The sequence below is a fragment of the Sceloporus occidentalis genome, unplaced genomic scaffold (genome assembly GCF_023333645.1).
Source record: "Sceloporus occidentalis isolate IW3139 unplaced genomic scaffold, rSceOcc1.0.p SCAF_9, whole genome shotgun sequence".
NCBI classification, from domain to species: Eukaryota; Metazoa; Chordata; class Lepidosauria; order Squamata; family Phrynosomatidae; genus Sceloporus; species Sceloporus occidentalis.
Genome location: NW_028316989.1, coordinates 5,385,507 through 5,409,166, shown reverse-complemented (window position 1 = coordinate 5,409,166; position 23,660 = coordinate 5,385,507). Strand labels below are relative to the sequence as shown.

The following is a 23,660-nucleotide window of genomic DNA, read 5'->3' as shown; positions in this document are numbered from 1 at the left end:
CTTTGGCATGCAAAGCAAGTACTCTACGACTGCACTTCAGACCCACTCCCTAAAGATACCATGCTTCTTCCTCAATCAGATAGCAAAATATTATTCAGCAAAATGGCTTGGCGCAAATGTGTGAAAAAAAGATATCAGGATCACTTCCCCAACAGAAGAGAAACAAAGGATGTGCCATGAATAATTCATTATATACTATGCTCAGCTCTAGAAATTAATTATGTGTAATTAATGTCAATTTGCAATGCCCTTCCTAGCTTCAAATTTCATCCAAACAATACTGTGAGGGGGAAAAAAAGCTTCCCGTACAATTATAATGCAATACAGAATGAGGCCATGACATCTCAATCCTCCAAAGGTACTTGGATTGAATGGATTGCTCTCTGTTTCTGTTGACAATGAACAAAATTATTCAGCTTTATCATATATACTCCAATCCTTTCTGTTCACCAAGGGCAGGTTGGTTTTTCAGGCTACCGTCATCATTAAATCCACATCATTAAATCCCACCTGCGGTTCACATGCAGAGCCCCAGTCTAGTCTCATATGGAGCTGTTTCTGTCTCATAAACTCTGCGCACTCTGTTTCTACCCATGTTTGGCTTTGGTTTGGCCTGCCACTAGCCCTGACCCTACATGCCATGTGTGCTCCACAATGACTTGCTATCTTTATAGGGATGGGCTGATGATGATAATAACGATCATCATCATCAATAATCCACCTTTTCCACAATCTGGGATGCAAGGCAGCTTAAAAAGGTAAAGGCAGTCCCTTGAAATGAATGTCTAGTTGTAACCGACTGTAAGGGGTGGTGTTGATCTCCATTATTAAGCTGAAGAGCCAGTGTTGTCCGAAGACGACACCACTGGTCATGTGGCCAGAATGAGTGCATCGAATGTTGTTACCTTCCCAACAAAGTGGTACCTATTTAGCTATTTGCATGCTTTTGACCTTCTAGATTGGCAGAAGCTGGGACTAGTGACAGGAACTCACTCCATCATTCAGCACTTGGGCCTCAAATTATTTACACTAGTTGAAACACATGCAGCTAAAAATGTAGAATCATAATTGGAAGGTAAGGAATTATGGGAATTGAAGTCCAAAATATCTGGGGAGCCAGAAATGTTTCACCCATGATCTCAATCATTGCCACCTGCCTCTCCAGTAATGAGCCACACTCAATCTACTCTTTCCTTCCTATGGCCGCTCCTATGTAAGGTTCATATGAGTTTCGAATCCATCAGATCTGGATTTGAAACTCTTATCGACATCAGATTTCAGTTCCTAAAATCTAGATTACTGACTGAATTCCACACAATGTTGATGGAAGAACATAGCACTGGCACTTATGCTGAGACTTGGATGTTGGAGGTCTGTGAGCCAATAAGGCAGCCAAGCCAAGGAGGCATCAGGACAACTAATTAATCAGCCTTGTTATTTATTAATCGCCTAAACAATAAACTGACATTTTAGGGCAGAATTCTGCCCTGCACCACATAGAAAACACAACAACGGGGCCTTAGTTTCAACCAGGTCTGGGTCAGATCATGCCAAGAACAGTAGCGACGGTGGCCAGTCACATGAGGTCACTTCTTGTAGGTCCAAGCATCCTGTAGGTCAGGTAAAATACGGCGGTCCATCCAAAGCACCTTTGCTGTGACGTTCCCAATGAGAACACTTTGAATCAGCACACTGTACTTATCCCCAATTGCCCCTGCTAATGAGGTTTTAGTGCACCGAACCTTACTTAATGTGCTAGTTAATACAATGAAAATAATGAATCAATTACCCCAGAGGGACTCGTTGGCCTCTTCAATGCTCAAACTAAAGGGAGTTCAATTTTTCTCCTGCTCATCCTGGCCCATTTCATTTGGCAAATCTCCCCTTTATGCCTAGGGGAGCCTTCAGCTCCTGACGCCAACCTTTCCCCCAATTCTCAAAAACATATATAGTGGGCCCTTGGCATCCGCTGAGGTTTGTTTCCAGGAAATCCCATGGATACCAAAATCCACGGATGCTCAAGTCCCATAAAATAACCAAAACCTGGGCAGCTGGCATTGAAGACACATTCCTGAATTTTTCCAAGATCTTGATATTTCAGTCCTAGCAGCCCCATTCATGACTGAAAATACCTATATGTGGCAGTTCTGCATTTTTCCATCAAAAATGGTGCCAACCCCTTGAGATCTGCAGCAACAGCAATAGGATACAATTTTTGGGGAGGGCAGGTTTTTGCAATTTCATACCATGCAGATAGTGAGTTTGATTAGGATTTGTAGTCTCCATTGAACTATAAAACTCAGTGTAAACCTGAACCACTTGGAGTTCCCTCTCAGCCTAACCTACTTTACAGGGATGTTGTGAAGATAAAGTAAGGAGCCAAAAAAAAAAAAAGAGTCATGACATGCAGAGGAAAAAAGGCAGGATACAAATGTAATTAATGATGTATACTAAGACTTTTGCGTGTGTGTGTGTGTATTGTTGTATATATATTTTTCTAAGGCACACGATCCCGTCTGAACTTGAAAGCTAAGCAGGGACAGTCCTGTTTAGTACTTGGATGGGAGACTGCCAGTGAATGCCAGATGCTGTAGCCTATATATATATATATATGAAAAAGAGCCCTCCTCCGACCACCATCTTGAGGGGGAGAGAGGCCTGGCCTGGAAAGACAAAGAGCCCTCCTTCCGACCACCATCTTGAGGGGGAGAGAGGCCTGGCCTGGAAGAAAAAGAGCCCTCCTCCAACCACCATCTTGAGGGGGAGAGAGGCCTTGCAATTTTTTGTATTGTATTGCAATTTTACTGTACACCGCTATGATCATTGTGGAATAGCGGTCTATAAATAAAAATTATTATTATTATTATTATTATTATTATTATTATTTCAGAGGAAAGAAATGGCAAAATTGAGACTTAAAATCCTCTGAGTGTTCCTTGCCTAAGAAAACTCTCATAAAATTTATGGCGTCTCCATAAGGCAACCTGAAGGCATAAACCCATATTTTTCTGCTCTGCGCTATTTCTTTTCAATAATCCACTATTTTTCAAATGAAAAATGGACTTGCTTTAAATTAGGTGATGCTTCTCCCACCTTTATCATTTTACCACTTTTACCATTGTCTCTTCAAGCCATGTCAAATAATGCTTTAGCTATTATATTTATAATCTGCTTTGAGTCCCATTTTGGGAGAAGGAAGTGATATAAATCAAACCAGTCTCCCTCAGATGCAACTACTACTATTAGCCAAGCAGCAGCCAGGCTAAAACATGGCCTTTAAAAAAAATTAAAGCCTTTACGTCTAATTAATATTTCCCCTAATCCACATGTTCATGGTTTTACATTGTTTTTAATCTTTTAGCCCACTTTAATTTGTTAAATTGTTAAGTAATGTTTCAGCCAGCTTGATTTATTTTTATAGCTTTGAATTCGATATTGTTTTAAACCGTTACATTCAATTATATTTGTATGCCATACTGTGCTCTCATTATAAAGAGCTGGATGCAAATATTCTACTACTACTACTACTACTATTACTACTACCACCACTACCTCCTCTTCCTCTCCTCCCAAAACAGAGAAATGGCCATACTTTAAGCAACTACCTTGTTTTCCTTCCACATCAATTTAGTAATACTGCTGTTTTCCTTCTTCCAGTGACCTATAACCATTAGTTTAGAAGCCTGTGGTCTTTAAAAAGAGTATATATTTGGTACTTATAGGGGAAAGGTATGGACCCACATCAAGGTAAGGGAAAACAAAAAAGAGTTGCCTCCAACAAGCAAGGTAAACAGCAGTTGCCTCCAGGCAGATAACCACAAGAAACACTGCAAGTGAGAATGTCTTAGAGATGTGTGCAACCTGAGCCAAAACCACATTACGTCCCTCAGGGCAAAGCTGCTGTGCTTTCCCAGCATGTAATATTTAATGTGTTAATATGCTGCACTAGAATTCCAGTAAGTACCTATATACAAGGTTGCTGCTATCACCGCGTGCCTTCAAGCTGAATCCAACCTATGGGGACCCTCTCAGAGGGTTTTCTCAGCCAGATTTGTTCCAAAGGGGTTTGCCACTGCTTTCCTCTCTGTGAGGCTGAGTGTGACTTGCGCAAGGTCACTTGGTGGGCTTCCATGGCTGAGCAGGGATGAGACACAAAACATAAATGCTATAGGATATTTAGTATGTCGTACAACATAATGAAAAGTCTACTGCTTGGTGGAAATCAAGTTGGGAAGCAATTAGAAAAGAGTACGAACTCTAAGAAGTAAAAATATGTTTGGCCCATGTGGCTCAATACATCTCCAGTCCATAAAGGCAACACTGGGTCCTCCACATTCAATGTGCAGGTTGCACTTGCTGCAACCACACCTTAGCCCCTTCCCCATCTGTCACCTGGGGTGAGACTTGCCAGGCTTCCTTTAAGTCCCACTTAGAATGAGATTTCATTTTTACTTAGAATCGCTCCATCCAGCACCAAACTCATAGGGTTTGCCTTCCAAGGTCTTGTTACTACTGAAACCAGACTCTGGTGCAGTATGAAATACTAAGCAGCACTTCAGGGAGGCCCTCTTAAGAAGCATACATTGTTTTGTCTGAAACGCATTCTAGACTCACAGCGTGGCCTCCAGGGTCTGTCATTAAGGTTCTTTGGCTCACTGCCTGCATTAAATATTAGTCATGTGTGACCTACCAACCATGTTTTCATCACTCCCTGCAGGAGGTCAAAAATGGTGTTAGTAATTGCTGTCCTTGAAGAATGCCACAGATTTCCTTGCCTTGGATTAATGGCCAAGGCTCTCTTCTTTCTGCTATTGTCTGTACATGTGCAGACACATGCGCATAATCACATAAAAATATTAAGAAGCCATCTACACTTGGGAAAGGTCTATTTCTATTATATGAATTTATGAACTCCACCAAATAGCCAGTGCTATCCAGTCATTTTGAGATAGATAGATTCCCCAAGCGACTGGATGTCATTGGCTATTTGATAGGTTCTATACATTCATATAACAGAAATAGACCTTTCCCAAGTGAAGATAGACTAACTCCCAGAGGCATGGCCAAGCAGAGGTATAGCTCAGTTAGCAAAATAGATGTGTTCTTGTTTAACAGAACATTTGGTATCAGAGGCAGAAATAACATGGAAAGAATAGGAATTAAATCCACAAGAATAGTATCATAGTTGGAAGGAGCCTCATGGAGTCTAACCCCTTGCTCCATACAGGATCTCGAGCTAAAGCATCCCCAGCAGGTAGTTGGCCAGCCTCTTTTTGAGGATACCCCCCCCCCAAAAAAAAGGATATCTCACCTCCTCTCTAGGCAAGAACAGTTCAAGATGTTTTAACTATCTTTCAATTCAGAACTAACAATAAGCACATGGGAAATGTTTCTTCCAAACTGTATCGAGAGATATCTCTTCATCACCTCCACTTTTCTTGGATCAAACATTGATCAGAATGGAGACTGCAGTCGAGAAATCAGAAGAATGGGAATGGAAAGGGAAGCTATGGAAGGAACTAGATAAGATCATAAAGAGCGAAGATATACAACTGAACACTAAAATTAGAATTGACCAAGCCACTGTATTCCTCATCACCATGTACGGATGTGAGAGCTGGACATGAGGAAAGCAGGTAAGAGGAAAATCAGTTCATTTGAGATGTGGTGTTGGAGAAGAGTGCTAACATGAACAGCAAAACAAAACAAAACAAAAATGGGTCTTTGAGCAAATACAGCACAAAATCTCAGTGGAAGCCAAGATGATCAATTTGAGGCTGTTGTACTTTGGCCACATCATGAGAAGGCACGACTCATTGGAAAAAACAATAATGCTAGGAAAGGTGGAGGGCAGTAGAGAGGAAGACCAGATGCCAATGGCCTGAATCTGCAAGAGTTAAGCATAGAAAGAATATCTAGAAAGGGGGGCTTGGAGATGTCTCATCCACTGGGTTGCCATGAACCAGGGATGACTCGTGGCCAGTTAACAACTCCGCCACCACTTTGGAAGGTGATCATTATTGAAAAACTGGAATGCATTTTATTCTTATTTGATACCTCCATATACTCCTTGAGCAAACAGAAATGTAAATCTATTTTTTTTTAAAAAAACAGCCACCACCACCGTTTATATAAAATCCACCTTAGAGAATTGTCCACTGACTCCACAAAGAATACAGATTTAGAGAACAACATTTAGCAGGGCTTGCTACGAAGCCTTGCGTTGACTACAAACCGTTGTCCTAGCCAGCGTCAAATGGAAGCCGGGGAGCCTGCCAGAACAGCTGTACTCTCAAGGCAGGAAATACTACAGTATAATCTCCAGTCACAAATCCCACTCATTCTTAATTTTATTCCTGGCCTGAGCTCTGAAAGGCTCCTGTCCTCGGCCGAGCACTGCCTGCCTCACAGTTGGAAAGAAGGCTGATTACCTTTCAGCACCAATCCACTGCTGTCTCTTTCAATAAGAGGTGATAAGAGCCTAGCCTGAAAAATCTGGTGAATAAGCAAGGCCGGAGTGACATCACTTGTCAGACCACTGCAAACCCAGCCAATTGGGGAAGCTTGCATGCTGAAAAACCTTCACACCAGGAAATCCAGGGAGAAATCCCATGTGGAATGCTTCCCTTCTATCCTACTCCTGCCCTTCCTTAGCAACTGGCGAACAAACAATTGTCTACGGTCAAGGAGAAAACGTGAACCCAAAGGCACCACATTTAACTTTTGTCCCTATGGACAATTCAACCATCAAAAATAGCATGCATAGTTTAAAGATGTGCCGTGCATTTGTCAGGACCAATAAAATACATAAAACACAGCATTGCTTTATATTAGGTTCTTCTCCTCACTGTGCAAAGGAAAGTCAGATCATAAAAAGCCGAGGTGAAAAATACCATACAGGTGATAAATCTACATACAGTATACAGTACTGATTTGGACCCAGCATCTTCCTTGTCCCAGATTAGGGTTTTGCAAGTCTTTTTTTTTTTGTTAAAGATATTCAATACTTCTTTTTATTATCCTGTTTTCTTGTATTCTTTTGTTTCCTTAAAATCTACTTCTATTTTCCTGCAAAACTTCAGCAGCATGAATTTGGGCAACCATCCCTCAATTCCTCTACAATCTCCTAGAAACTATCGTTCTGAGGCATTTGTGTGAAAAGAGTGGTAGCTATTTTCCATTCAGAATGCCTTGGTCTAATGCAAAAGCCAATGTATCCTGGAATATAAAATAGTAGCCACCAGAAGATATTTTCTATAACTAGTTGCTGCCTAATGACCGGTTGGCTGAAATGTTGTTGTTATAACCAGTTGCTGCAATGAAATTAAATCTGTACCTCTAAATAAACAATTATCAACAAAAGGGATAAAATCATCCCCAATTTGCCACCCATTGTATTTATTTTTTTATGTTCTACTAAATTCCACATAAGTGAAACTTAAATCAAGGTTTTAGCTGAAAGCTAAAATACTACCATCAAAATACAGAAAATACTGTTTTGTAAACATGCATTCAGAAGACAAATGTGTAGAGAATCTTAAATCAATTCATTCATCTATAACTTTTATGTGGTAAGAACAAGGAGTTGCAGTCATTCCCACTAGCCATATCATGCTTATAGTATGTACTTATCCAGTTAACAAGTTACACACAAGTATCTCAGGAACAGATACTTCCCTCTTCTATAGGAAGAGACATTTATAATGTACTGAACCAATACAAATGTCCAAATGTTGGTAAAATATGATGGGTAAGAACCACCAGAAGAAATTCAGTTTTATGACAGCTTTAATGGCACAAAATGTTTATAACTACAACTTATACAAGTACTGTAAACTGTATATAATAATGTAACAAAGTGCTAACTAAATATGAAGAATGCTTAATTACTTTGGCTCAGTTAACTACAATAATTTCACCAATGTCTTTTTCTTTTAAAAAAAAGTGTAAATTCCAACAGAGTTTTTCGGTTTTGAGTTTTTAAAAATAGGAAATAGATGGGTTTTTTATTTTGTTAGTTATGCAGTTCAACCTGCTGCATTTTCTTTAATGTGCGAGTTTACGCATTTCTGCATGATTCTATATGTACAAACTTTTCAAGTCCTGTTTTTCACCGATCATTTGAGAAACAAGACCTGCATTTCCCCCCAAACTGTAAACAGGTATAAAGCTATTTAACAATGTTTATTTAAACAAACCTTTATATTTGATAACCCCTTTTCAAATTATAACTACCTGGTCCATTTTCATAGTAAAACAAGTCAAGCTCTTTCAAGCTTATAGTTAGCTACTAATAAATACTGATTTATATCACTGCACAGCAAGAAGCTTGACAGTGACCAGGTATTCAAATACCAAAATCCATCAGCAATTTTAACCTCACAGCTGCTTGAAAAACATTAGCGAAGGTGTTTAGTCACACATGTAGATGCATCACAATTTATCACACCACATCTGCAGATTAATCACTGTATAATTTGGAAAGGAGCAAAGCTTTATTTTTTACTTTTAACATGGTCCCAATTCCATATATATTTCATTCCATATTTTAACTGGGTTAATAAAACAAGCAAAGTACAAGAATCGGCACTGAAAGTACTATCAGGCTTTTAATACTATTCAGGCTTGTTGTCTGATTTCCCCCCCCCCACAAACCGAAAACCCTTATTGTATTTAATTGTGTCAAAATTACCCACACAGGAAAAATACATAGTTGCAAGATGTACAAGTGCTTTCATTCAAAGCTAGGGAAGTGGGGTCTCAGACACTGTAACAGAATTAGCAAAAGAGAGAGAGAGAGGCTTTTAAGTGTTACAATCACAATCCTGTTAGTCATCACAACAACACCATTGTAGGTGGTAGTGGAAACACAGGCAGAGATGCAGCAATAGAGATTAAATGGCCATACGTGCTGCAGCAGTTGGGGATAGGAGATAGTGAAAGTCATCTCCTGTCAGGAGAGAAAGCTGCTCTGTTGGCTCCTGAGCTGCTCAGGAGCTGGGGCAACTGCTTTCTCTAGCAACAGAACTGGCTTCCCTTGCTATCCACTCCCCACTCCAAAATGTGCCTTGCTCCAGCATAATGGAGTATTACCCAGGTATAACCAACAGGATTCTGACCACAGAAATTAATATACTTGAGGACTATATTTCATGCTTACCCTCTCTGCTTCATAAAGGTCACCTATTTTCACTGGCACAAGTGATCATGCTCACATGGCCAAGCCTTTAAGACAAAAAACTTTCAGTAGTCTGATGCAAATGGGGAAAAGGAGCACCTATTTCCAAAGGTTTGCTAGCTTACTCTTATTTAAGTCTGGTTTTGCTGTCAGTCTATGGCCAATGGAATTTTGCTAGTTTTACAGTTACTGATAGTTTCCTAAATATGTAGTATTAAAGTCTGTCATATATATAAAAAGAGAGTAAACGATCGTTCAGAATCATGCTACATGTTCCAAAATCCAATGCAAATCTACTGATGGACATTTGCTAGTCCATGTCTGTGGAAACAAATTTGGAACTAAGCTTTGTGTCTTGGGGAAAAATGTATCTGAAGGACAAGGCTGAGTCCTTCTGTTAAAGAGATTTCTACCTAGCTATTCAAGGTATCACCTGGATTGCCTTGTGATAGGTCCATAGGATTTTAGATATTAACTAGATTATAAAATAAACAATAGAAAATGGCAGTAATGAAACTCAACCAGAGAAAGAGATTTAACTGTGTTTCATAAAACTGCAAGACTCTTCCCAGATAGGATGCCATAGGTAGCTGCTGAAACAACCATAGCTTTGTAAATTGAAAGTGGTTTCAGAACAAATAAGATTCTCTTTTTACATGGAGTCTAAATACTTCAAAAATACTTCAAGTCAAACTACTTTTAAAAGGAAACCTTTCATTAAATAAAACACTAAAGAATAGAAGCTTCTTCACATGCAAATAATGCAATCCTTAAAAAAACATTTGTATAGATGTTGGACTGGTTTTTCTATCAGAAATAAACTCACTACTTCATAGAAAAGATGATGACAGTTACTAAGTATTAAAAGTTGCTGATGAGTCGATTTTTATCCTGCTTTGATTTTTGTGCAGTTCTTGCTTTCCGAAAGCAAAAACATTGGAAGAATTGAAAATAAAGCTATGCTTTATTTACCTACAATTCTTACTTTTTAAAAAATTGCCAAAGACTTTTAGTTCATTTTTATAACCAGCTTCAGTTAATTCTCAGTTGCTTTTAGAAAACTGAGACTGTTATATTCAACAGTTCAATTATGCATTGTGCAGATTACTTCCTGCTGTAGTAAAGTGGAGACAACAGCATCGCTGACAAAATTATAATTTGCTGGTGGCATTTTGCACTGAAAGAAGCCCTTGCAACGTATAGGCAACTGTAAACTCTGTTAGGCAACTCTGATGTGTCTTGCAGGATGTGGAAGGAGGCTAGAGAAAAAGAAAAGACTAGTGAGAAACCTCCACAGAGTTCCAATACTGAATTCCAAGAGTAACTGGAACTTGGATATGTAAAAAAAAACAAGGTGGAGGCTAGGGAAGGGAGTCATGCTTCAAATTCCCTCAAGTTCAATTGTACTAGTGTGACATTAACACCTTCACAGACCACAAGGATTTCCAGGTTTTGTGCATAACTTCTTTCAATAAGTACTGGCTGAAGGCGTGGTCAGTCGTTTTCCAATGTAGATTCTGAAATGAAAGCAAAATATATTGGTATATTACACATTCTTCTAGTTTCCAAGTACATTTTAGCTTTACTTTCCAGTGTTCTCATCCATACTGCAAGGCCAATCACTCATACAACTGAGTACAGCTTTAGGACAGGAAAGCAGCTGCAATCCTCTAGATGGCTTCAGCCTACAACTCCCACCACATCTGGACTGAAAGCACAGCCAATGGCCAGGGATGACTGGAGTTATAGGACAAAAACATCTTGAGGTCACAGTTGCCCATTATTTATTACACGCTGATTCATACCATCATCATGAATGCATACACATGGTATGGATGAAGCAGACACCAAGAAAAGAAGAGTAATTATCACAACCTACCAACCATCCTGCAGTTTTAAAACAGTTGGGGAGATGTGCCCCAGAGCAGCACAGCAAGGCATTTTCAATGATAGTATACCCTCCCATTAGAACTCCCATTAGAAATTTGGTTCTCTTCCTATGGTTGTCTCTTAGACACACATCAAAATATACTTATTTGTATGGCATTTTAGCAGATGTTTGTAAATTATAATAATTTTAGACATTTTTACAATCCCACAAGTCTGAAGTGTACCCATTCCCAATCAATAGTTTCCCCATTCCTGGGACCAAAGTCCTTGTTGTGTGTGCCTTCAAGAAGTTTTACAACCTGAAGGTGAACATATCACAGGGTTTTCATGGCATTTTTTTATAGAGGCTTTGCCACTGCCTTCCTCGGAGGCCATGAGTTTGATCTGTGCAAGGTCACCAGGGAGGTTTCCATGATCGAAAAGAGGTTCAAATCCTGATCTACTGGAGTCCTAGTCCAGCACTCAAACTATTACACCACACTGTTTCTAAAGTCCTTGTCAGCATTGCTCAACTTTTTAAGGAGAGCAGTTGTGATGTTCCTGGAAAATATGAAAATAGGCTATCAGGTTGGGCAATTTCCAAAACAATTCAAAGTAGCCAGATAGTGAAATCTGTATGCTTGTATGTAGTGTAGTTGTTTGAGCATTGGGCTACATTCCAGGAGATCAGGGTTCAATTCCCTGCTCAGCTATGGAAACCCACTGGGTGACCCTGGCGACGATGACATGCACTCATCCTCAGAAAACCCTGCAATAAGGTTCAGTCACCTTAGGATCGCCATATGCTGGAAACTACTTGAAGGCACACAACATAGATAGTGCTGTATAAATAAAACAACTTGTCTTTCATGCCCTTTCAAACAGTTATCGCCAAATGATATAACAAATGACATTTGAGTCATTTTAGGGGCAAACAGGCAGGACTACCAGCAGTCCTTTCTTTGTTCCACTTGCCCAAAAAGCAACACAAATCCAGTTTGCATCAAGGTAGGACTACTTATGTTTTTTTTTTCTCTTACAGCTTTATTCTGTTAGATATCCAAGCTTTGGCAATTTATTTCTGTACCCTGCCTTTGCCTACTCAAGATCAGAAACAGAAATCCAAAGAACTCAAAATGAACTGTAGTTACTGTTGGGAAAATATCTGCAGTGTCTCCCCTACCCACCATTCTGGGCTTGATTTATAATATGCCTATCATCCTGAACAAATACACCCCTTATTAAATTGCAGCTTTGTTAAACAGCAATTGGGCAGCATGCAAGTACCTTGCCACCCTATCTTCAAACACAATGGAATTCCCACTAGATTATTAGACCCACGGGAGTAAAAAGCTCTAAAAGCTCCTGAAAGTAACTCCTGCAAACTAGCCATCCAATATATGTTCAAGTACTTACCCTAGTCCCAAAGCCAAAACATGAGATATGAACAGAGATGGAATGAACACCTTAAGAAACTCAGCTGAAAAAATGCCACCTTTCTTCATGGCTCCACTCTTCCTCATACTTAAAGATACTGCTCGTTTAGGATGTCTAAAGTGAAATTCCCTAGTAAAAGTAAAGTATGGCAGCTTTTAGAATATAATTAATTTGGGTATTAAAAAACAATACATCTGACAGTAATATCAAAATGCAGGAGTTGTGAGGGTAATGTAAGATAACAGAACGGCACTGGACAGATTTAGAATACCTGACAGAAGGCACTGAGGGAAACACTGCTTTTTTGAACATAGACAGTGATGTTTCTTGCCCTTAAAATATACACCAAGACTTTAACAACAAATTAAGTTGACATGACAAAACATTGTATATTTTAAGAACAAAAGATCCAGTACTAAGGGGAGTGTATGGTTATAAAGTGTGCCACAGCAACTCAGTGTGTTTTCTATCTCCAGTAGATACCTTTTAGAATACAGAATGTGAACACAATGGATCACTAGGATGATGAGAACCAGAGAAACATACAAGTTGGTGGATTTCATGTGAAGCATTTGGGGGAGAGAAGAAATATATCTGCTTAAAGTCTTCTAGCTACGGTTTATCTGATGTGCCACAGAAAGCAAAGATTCTATTGGAATCCTATGAAGAGCCGCTCTGCAATGTAGGTAAACAATGATGGGATGAACATTAAGTGTAGGGCTGTTTATACTTTTGGGGAACACCTGCAAAACAGAGAACTAATTTAACTATTTCTAAAGTGAATTTTTTGTAGTGATTCTTTTTCTTCTTTGAGAACAACACTTCACATTTTACTGCAAAAGCTATTATTTCTTGGTGAAGGAATTCTTGGTACTTGTTAGTACAGATTTCAACTCACTTGGGAGGAATGTTTTCAGGTCTACTTGACCAGTCTGATACCCAGTCTGCACTTTTCTTCAGAACATCCACCTCCTTCTCTCCTTCAGCTGGTTCCTCTTCAGACTGAAAATATAAATATAGAGGGGACAGACTTTATAACACACCCAGATCCTTCCTGTTCTGCTTATTGCAAACGTGGCTGGAAAATAAGCAAAAACATTTCTGGAACTCCTGGATTATCTACATAAACGTTTAGGCCAACAAAAGGTATTGACTAGAACAAACTTAAATCTAATCCAAACAGATGCATATATCTGTTTAGTCTCATTTATCCAAAATGCTTGGGACCAGAAGTGTTTGGATTTCAGAATACCTGTATTTGCATACACACGCACACAATGAGATATCTTGCAGTTGGGATCCAAGTCTAACAAAAAATCCAGTTATGTTTCATATACATCTTATACACATAGCTTAAAAGTAAAATTGTGCAATATTTTTAAATAATTTCGTGCATGAAACGAAGTTTATGCACACTGTACCATCAGGAAGAAAATGAGTCACTATCTCAGCCACGCATGAAAAAAGTTTCAGTTTTTGGAATATTTCAGATTTCAACATTCCAGATAAGGGAGACTCAACCCAATTATATTTTATATAGATTTATCTGAACATGCAGACTTCTTTTCTAAGATCACAGATACTTTGCTTTTCCATACATAATGGAAATGTGTCTTCAATGATGCAAAAACCCCAAACCTAGATTATGGCATTTTTTAAGGTTCAAGGAAATTATAATTCTTTGTTAGAAGATAGTTTAAACAATGCTACACAGATCTAGCTTGCATATATAAATAAATAATCTATAAAAAGCAGCATATTAAATAAATAAATACAATTATGTTTGCAAATCATAGGATAAGTACCTGAGAACTATTGTCTTTACTTGTGTGCATTTCCACATCAAACATTATTTGTCCATCTTCTTGAGGAGAAGGGCTGGAAAATAAAGTGAGATAATCTTGTTACTGTTACTAAAAAACCAAATCATAGAACATTTTGTTAGATTACTATTTATACTTTTTTTGTATAAACATATTCTTTTAATATCTTACAGAATGAACTTATGAGAAAGTGCTGCAGACAAGACAATCATGTTATTTTTAGTAAAGGTGTGTTCCTTTTTTCCTACAAAACAACAACAAATTCACATATGAACCTCAGGCAATAGGTGAAAGAAACCTAGGATAATGCAACGATAGGGAATCTGGGAGACAAGCCAAAGCATGGGACCAAAAAACTGAGTGAGTTGTTTGCTAAGCTGCCAGTACTCATTGTGTATGCAGGAGAACAAAATAATATCAGTACAAATGTGACTGAGCAGCTAACCAGTTAATTTACTGGTTCTTCCTTCTGGTTAATACAAGGCCAGCTTTGCCATACCAGGCTAACAGCAATTCCAATTTCACAGGACTTTCTATCAATGTCATTTTAAAAAAGTAAACGGCTCAGTGTCTTGGAAATAAGACAACATCCTTCCAGGTCAGACTTAACGTGTTAACTAGAGAGGTTTTTCTTCATTCCTGGTATCAGGTAATTTAGGATGCTTCAAAAACTACTTTTCATAAAAGGTAAAAAGTGCAATCTGGAGCACAGATGTGCATTTACACATCAAAGACCCTACCTCAAAGATAAAGGACTGAACTAGGTTGCTCTCTGGTTCTATCTAGACCATCAGTTGTATGAAAAAAGATAATGGTTAAACTACTTTACTAACCATGGTTTACTGCCAGTTAATGTCAACATATTAAAACTGTAAAGGAACGTGTTAAAAGCTTAACCACAATGACTCGTAACAGCCGTAAGGATGTACAGGGCACTTCACAAACCACAGGTATGACACTTCCCAGCCCTATCATTACCATCTTATTATTACAATTATGTCCCTACCCCAAAGCACTCATACTGTAATACAGAGAAACAGAGGAAAGGGATTACATTAATATGCTTATTTTTAAAAAAGCACATTGTTTACTTGTAACTGGTTTTTAGCATGGTCATCTGTGGCACATATGGGATTCTCTGCAGCTGCGCTAACCATTTAATGAAAGATCTTTTTGAACATCAGAAGGAGGAAGAGTCACAGAGGGAAAAGACTGCTGTGGGGCCTTCCTCTTGAAATGCCAATGGAAGAGCCTGTGGTTTATTATTGGTTAAGTATTTAAGTATTTATTGCCTTTCTCCCAAAATGGGATCCAAGGAGCGAAGATTGTGAAAGAAGAGGAAGAGGAGGAGCCAATGGCCACACACCTGCTGAGGCCAACTAGTGGAAGATGGCTGATCTAGAAGAGGCAGCTGATGGAGAGTGATGTGAAAGAGATGCCAATGGTGAGGCTAATGAACCCACATTATCAGGGTTAACAACAACTGGAATAACTGGAATATATGCTACCATCAGATCGACAGCATGTCATTGGTGTATCTGGCTCCTTCAGACGAGCCAAAGTTACATGAACAGACTTGGATCTCTTCCAATGAGAGGATGGGTTATCAGAAGAAACATCAGCAGACTTGGGATTTCATCTTACCATCTGAAGAATTGTCAGAAGCCTTCTTTCCTTTCTTTGAAGCAACACGGACTTCATATGGCACCTGCATGAATACACATGGCACCAATGACTCTGAGCAGGACTGGGCTGAATCTGAAACTGATGGCACCTAGGTTCCCTGATGAGTGAGGGAACTTTTGTTGGTAGTAGCATGATTCATTGATACAGTAGATGGTGAAGCCAATGGTAATACATAATGCAAAGCAATGCCTGTAGAAGCTGTGAAAAGAGGCCTGTTTTGGGTAGTGAGATCCAACGTGTTATCAGTCAACTCCCAGAGAAGGGCTTTAAAATACGAAGGCCTATTCTGATGGGCTTGGTGGGAAAAGGCTCTACAATGGGAACACTAATCCAAACATGGGTCTCCTCCAAGCAAAGGAGGCACTTAAAATGGCCATCCATCTGGAAGATCTTTCCACAGGAGAAATGCCTAAGGTATGCTGTAGATGCCACAAACTGGGGAAATGTCCAGAAAAAAACAAATGGAAGAGTAGCTAACACACAAACTAGGCAGTACGGGGGTAGGGTGCTCAGCCAAAAAGACCGTGTGTGCAGGTGCAGAGAATCCCTTATGTGTGAGTTACAGAGACCACAAAGAACTGTCCATTTGCAGGGGTATCACCCAATTGCGTATTTATTTTCCAGTCCTTCAGAATTACAGCTATGTCAGATAATGCTAAATGTGACTCTAGAAACCAAAGGAAAATTTTTCCTTAACATTATTTGTAGCATACCCTAGATTTAGTGCCAAAAGTAAATACATAGGGGAAAATGCACATAAAAGGTAGTAAACTTACTAAATAAATGGTCCATGCCACCCATATTAAGATTTGGATCTAAACCTGATTTTCCTCTTTCTTCCTCCCCGTCCTCTCTTCCTTGTGTACCACAGCATAAAATTTAGACTGCAAGCCTTAGAGAAGGGACTACTATATCTGTAATCTGTTCTGGAAGAGTTTTTTTTAACTGAAATCGGGGATAATAAATCCTTAAACAAATAATAAGAAGAAATTCCAAATAATTTGACATAACATGCATTCTTACCTGTCACAGTGGGAACTACCCCTTGAACTGCTCTGCCCCGACTCATGCTGAGCATCTAGAAGTATCTTCTCCATGTCTCCATTATGGATAGAAGATGAAGAAGGGACATGTTCCAGGCCTCCATTTTTTGCATTGCCATTGTCATTGCCATTTCCATTCATTTGCAACTCTACCCAGGAACCTGTTGAATAGTCAAATGTTTCATCAGAAACTGTGAAACCAAAACCCAGCAAAGGCTTATCTTGTACTTGCAGAAAAATGCAGCCATGGCAAATTTAGATAAACACAAGGAAAACATCCACAGACAGCAGCCCCTATTCTCCCCTTTATCTACAAAGCAGCATTTTAAACTGCTTCTGAAATGCTGATATGTGTACTACGAATTAGCTACATGAACATAACTGTTCAAGGGACGGAGCAGGGTCTATTTGTATGGTTGGTAATTTTGGATATGCATATTTGTGGAAGGCACAGCAACAGCTTCTATGATTGGGAACAAGAGAAATGCAGACACTGCTGTTTACAGAAATCGCCACTATGCCTTCCACAAGTAGGCACAGAGTATGTTTTGTTTGCTTGCAATTCTACACAATTATATTGGCTCCTTTACTATGCTCAGACATATGATTTCAATCAACAGGGGTTGAATACTTGGGGAAATTGGAGACAGTCTAGATAGACAAGACATTCCCCAAGTTTAAGGATTTAGAAAGGCAAACATACACCCGCCAACCCCTCTCAGGTACACTGTTTGCTACTTCAAGAATGGGGGATGATGACATGTTCAGACTTTGACTCTAAACACCTAGCCTATGTATCTGTCCTAGGATTAACATATCTGAAACTGAAGATATGGTCCTTCCTTTATCATCTAATATAGTATATTAAAAACCAACAACTTATGTACATTTCTTTGAGCGTAGAGCTTATATGTATATCAAATACTACAAATACCATACATTATGCGTTATAGTGGAATTTATACCAGAAATAGTGTTTTCATCCAAAAACAGAGACTTGAATCTGGACCATGTGGAGTGACATTATTGTTTAGTTATTAACTCTATCCTTTCTACATTTTCAAGGAATGTGGACAGGAAATTAGTGCAGATGTACAGCTTTTTAATAATGGAAAACTTAGACATGAATCAAACCCATGAGCTATGGGGAAGTTGGGGTTGGCTTTGCATTCAGTTGCAAACCTTTGTAGTTGTTTCCCTATATGCTTACAGGCTTGTTTAAACACCTACAATGTATGCAATTTTACTAGAAATTAATGAACAAAATTGTGATTTCCCAAAACCATTCCCTTATTTGTAAAATGAATACAACAATCTTTTACCAAAGGAAGACGTTTAGAAATCAATTATAATGAGAAGGATATACAGTACTATGATACATTATCACAGAATCTACTGAAGGCACCTTTCTTCCTTTCTCTCTCACAGGCCTTGCATTAATCTGAAGTCAGCATGAGGTTATTAATCAGAACTTTACAACTTCTCCTCATTCCCTTTCAACTCTTGCCTTGTTATTTTTATAGCAGCCGTGCAAAGGATTCCACATTCCTCATCTTTATACAACCATTTAGCAATGTGGTTCTCTTTCATGACTCTGTTATGTATTTGGATATAGAATTGTAACTAAGAACAGAGGCGGGGGGGGGGGGGGGGGAGAAATTCCGACGTGGTTTACTCTGCTGATAAATGCCTACTTTAGCTGGCTTTATCCCCACCATAAAAGGGGAAAGTACAGGTACCTACACTCCCAACTCCAGAAAGCAGCTTAAGAGCATTTTTCAGCAGAAAAAATGGGATGTCTGGAAATATCTAAAAAACGCTTCTGTTAAAACTACATGTAATGTGCATTTCCAACTTAATTAAATATTCAAGAATGTTAGAATCATTGAATCCTAGAGCTGGAAGGGACCACAAAGGCTGTCCAGTCCAACCCCATTTTGCCACGCAGGAACTCACAATCAAATGGCCCCCGACAGATGGCCATCCAGCCATTGTTTAAACTCCCAAAGAGGTGAATCCACTACTTTCCCAACTGTCCACAGCTCTTACTGTCAGGAAATTCCCCCTAATGTTTAGGCGGAATCTCTTTTCCTGTAAGTTGAACCCATTGGCTCTATGTCCTACTGTTCTATTCTCTGCAGCAGCAGAAAACAAGCTTGCTCCATCCTCAACATGACATCTCTTCAAATATTTCAACAGGGCTATCAAATCGCCTCTTAACCTTTGCTTCTCCAGGCTAAACATACCCAGCTCCCTAAGTTGCTCCTCTGCACCTTGATAGCTTGTATTTCACACACACACAAATGTCAGCTCCAGTCTTCAAAAGCCTTACTATCGAAGAGTTCTACACATTTAATGTGCAACTGCTTCAAATAAGGGGAGAAGGTAAAAAACCCAAATAGGACATTTAGGCAAGGCCTCCTCTGAAGCATAACTGCACATGTCTGTGAGTGTGTGACATGATCAAGAATCCAGACTTTAGCTCAGTCTGATCCACAAACAAAAGATGACAGTGGACCAGCTGACAGGCCGGGTATAGAAAAGAACAAGTACACCTCAGTAATATAAACTCAGCTGCTGAATAAACTCATTCTCACACTCCAGCTCCTCCTCAGCATCCCAGCTGTAGCCTTCTCCATCAAACTTGAGGTTGCCAGTAATTACATAAAAGATCTCATTCCAGGGAGACATGTCAATACACGGTTGTTTCAGTCCATACCATCTGACTTCACCGCTTGACTCCTATTTGCCCTTCAGAATGTACCGTCCATTATAATTTGTTCTTACTTAGCCACTAAAGCCCAAGTCAAATTACACTTGCTTGGTTTTAGTGAAATACACCAAGTCTGCTTAGGAACGCAGCATCAAGCTCCCAGTTCCTATCTGCTATAATGCTCCTTCTATATTCAGACACAAGACGCACACAGAAAGAGCATTTGGTCTGTTCTCTTCCAAGGCTCCATTCTTTTTCTAGCCAGTATTCTCCTGCCTCCTTGGCTTTAATTCATGAAGCCTTCCTTAGCATCAATTCATGAGCTCCATCCATAGCTCCTCCTGAGCAAAATTCCCTTTTATCATTTACACCTGACAGCCTTCCTTTCAAAAGGGCTGCTTCCTACTTGTCTGATGACTTCAACTACTTGACTCATTTCATTCCAGGAAAGTTACAGATCCAAATATTTCATGCTGCATTCGCACTGAAGAAATAATCCATCTTGACACCACTTTAATTAGCCTTTTTAATTTATACCCTTTTCTTCTTTAGTCTGACGGAGGACAGTTGTTTTTAACACTGATGAATCATATCAGTGGTAAAAGAAGGGATTATTTAAAAGTAAAAGATCAAAAATAATCCAAACTAGAATATGTTTTGAAAGCCAAACTGACATGAAACCACTTTAATTGAAGTTAGAAGACCTGATATGCAATTGATGGAGGAAAAGCAAAGAAAAGCAAATGCAACATTGCCCAATAAAATAGCACAAAATATCTGTAAACAAGCTGTGTTATTTGTTACTATTATCATTTTAGAAATTATGTATTACCTTAGGGTTGTGAGGGCAGAAAAATCAGCTTTTAATATAGACACAAACTTTCAGTGACAAAAAATACAGCTGTGTTGTTTAAGAGGCGAAACAGACACACACTGATGCTTCTGATCCCAGCTAGCTCTTAAGAGGCTGAGCGTTTGCCATCTTATGAAGCCGTAAGGAATAAAGGCAAGCAAATCAACCCTGAAAATAATTAAATGGATTGTATCTACCATCTTTAAAGAGAGTGAAAAACCCACAGGCACCAAATGTTGATGGGCTATATAACCTCCAAGGCATCCTTGGTGTCTTTTCCCACACCGTGAAACTCCCTTTCAAAGGAAGCTAGGTTAACTCCCGCTCCTGGACTTGTGTTTCCACAGCAGGCAAACATCTTTTTACTTAGGCAGTCAATGACATTCATTGGGTTGCCATAAATCGACAGGGAATTTGAAGGCACAAACACACAAAACTTCTGGCAATTGGCTCAAGAAAGCGCTTTCAATGGAGGCAGTGGAGACGAGGTGTACTTTACTTTTGCTTCTTCCAATTCAGCAGCTGTTTTTTTAATCATGGGAATCAGTTTCGCTGTGTATTCATACTTCAAACTTATCATGTTAAGAGAAATAAATTAATATTTATTGGATGTGTCGGCTGAGGATGCTGAGTATTATTATTACTATTGTTATTTCTGCCCTTACGTCAAAAGGGCCACCATAGCAAACATCTTGAAACAGTAACGTTTATGCGGAACCAAAAAATATACATTAAAACCACAACTTAAACGACAACACTGTTGTTGTCTGCCTTCAAGTAATTTCCAGCTTATGATGACCCTAAGGCAAACCTATCATGGGTCGTTCTTGGCAAGGTTTGTTCAGAGGGACACATCATGAGGTGGAATGACTCACTAGAAAAGGCATTAATCCTAGGAAAGGTATCCAGAGTGAGCATTGGATTTATGACTCTGCAGACTAGGGTTCAAATCCCTGTAGAGCCATGGGAACCCATTGGGAGCAAGAAGAAGGAAGGACCCTCCCTCCAGTCCATCTGCCTTGGTCCAGGCCTCAGAGGGAGAGAAGAGCCGCTGGGCTTGATCCTCTTCTCCACCACCATTCCCTCTCCTTTTGTGTCATGTCTTTTTTTAGACTGTAAGCAGGGAACAGTCCGGAATAACTATCTGTAAGCTGCTCTGAGAGACTTTAAGGCTGAAGGTTTTATGATTTTTGCTGTGTTTTATTACAGTTTGTTGTATTGTAATTGTGTGGATTGCTCTAAGAAAGGAGGGGATAGTGGGATTTTATTGTGTTGTATGGTTTTGTACTGATGTAAGCTGTCTTGATCTTTATTGAAGAGGCGGGATAGAAACACAGAATCATAGAGTTGGAAGAGACCTCAAGGGCCATCCAGTCCAACCCCATTCTGCCATGCAGGAACTCTCAATTGAAGCATCCCTATGGACAGATGGCCATCCAGCCTCTGCTTAAAGACTTCCAAGGAAGGAGACTCCACTACACTCCGAGGAAGGAGTGTGTTCCTCTGTCGAACAGCCCTTACTCTCAGGAAGTTCCTCTTAATGTTGAACTGGAATCTCTTTTCCTGCAGTTTGCATCCATTGTTCCGGGTCCTGTTCTCTGGAGCAGCAGAAAACAAGCTTGCTCCCTCCTCAACATGACATCCCTTCAAGTATTGAAACAGGGCTATAATATCACCTCTTAACCTTCTTTTCTCCAGGCTAAACATCCCCAGCTCCCTGAGTCCTTCCTCATAGGGCTTTATGGTTTCCAGACCCTTCACCATTTTAGTCGCCCTCCTTTGGACACATGGCTCCAGTTTCTCAACGTCCTTTTTGAATTGTTGTGCCCAGAACTGGACACAGTATTCCAGGTGAGGCCTGACCAGAGCAGAATAGAGTGGCACTATTAATTCCCTTGATCTAGACACTATACTTTTATTGATGCAGCCCAGAATCGCATTGGCCTTTTTCGCTGCCGCATTACACTGTCGACTCATGTTCAACTTGTGGTCTACTTGGACTCCTAGATCCCTGTCCCCCATAATCCTATATCTGTGCAATAACTATCTGTAAGCCGCTCTGAGAGCAAATAAACAAACAAATAGTAATAGAAAGAGGGAAGAGTGAGCCTTGGGCAACTGGCTCTGGAGACCAGGGTTCAAATGTTGCAGAGCCTTGGGCCAGTCACTCTCTCAAATCAATTAAATGAATTTAAAAACCCAACCCTTGTCAAGAAAACCCCGTGACAGGCTCAGGGTCCTTGGGGTCGCCATAAACGGTAAACAACTTGGAGACAAGCAACAAGGACAATAACATCCGGGGACTTGTTTAGGGGCCCCCTCCCCATCTTCCTTTCCTCCTCCTCAAAACGAACGCCCCCTCCCTTCTCCACGGCTCTCTCGCCTCCCATTGGCCAAACGCACCTCGCGCGGCTGGGCATCCAGCCAATCAGGAGCGAGCGCGAGCGAACGGGGGGAGGAGGGGGGCCCTTTGCTCACCTTTTCTTGAAAGTAAGCCATTGCCCCTTACCTGCCCCCCGCGCATGCGCAGACACACACTCTCTCTTTTCCTCCCTCTTTCCCCCTCAAACTGAACTTTTCGACTCACTGTTGAGGCCTGGCTCGCTGGGCGTCCCTTCCGGCGGCGGGTTGTTGTTGTTATTGTGTTGTTCTTGGTGTTGAGGCGACCCCTGAGGGGAAGACATCATCCCTAGCTGACGCGGGGCTCCTCTTCCCTCTGAGCCAGCGAAGGAAGGGAAAACAACAAAAACAACGCGGCGCGCGCAGTGCGCATGCGCGAAAACAGGGGTGGTCACGCCCCTCGGCAGCTACTGCGCAAGCGCGCCAGGAAGCCACGCCCACTCCAGTTTCTCCTGCCTGACGCTTCTCACGTACGCCTCTCGGAGAGGAAGGGGGTGTGGCGGCCGAGGCGGCACTGCGCATGTCTGTCCAGGCAGCTGCTGAGGTGGCCGTTCTGTCGTGCTCTTACGCATGCGCACTCCGCTTAATTGGAAAACCCTCCGTTCTGTAGTGCGCAGGCGCCGCGGTGTTGCTAGGCAGATTTTGGGATTGTCGTCTT

General features: G+C 40.3%; 1 protein-coding gene across 1 annotated transcript; it reads right to left on the bottom strand.

The window, feature by feature from the left end:
• Positions 1–7,770: 7,770 nt before the first annotated feature.
• On the bottom strand, positions 7,771–23,360 carry BNIP3L (BCL2 interacting protein 3 like). The gene is made up of 6 exons (XM_089537517.1): positions 23,190–23,360; positions 17,017–17,197; positions 14,290–14,362; positions 13,383–13,486; positions 12,464–12,613; positions 7,771–10,695 (listed from the first exon to the last, which is right to left on the bottom strand). The coding sequence occupies exons 1-6, from the start codon at positions 23,287–23,289 to the stop codon at positions 10,647–10,649; spliced, it is 657 nt and encodes a 218-aa protein (XP_089393643.1). The 5' UTR covers positions 23,290–23,360; the 3' UTR covers positions 7,771–10,646.
• Positions 23,361–23,660: the final 300 nt, after the last annotated feature.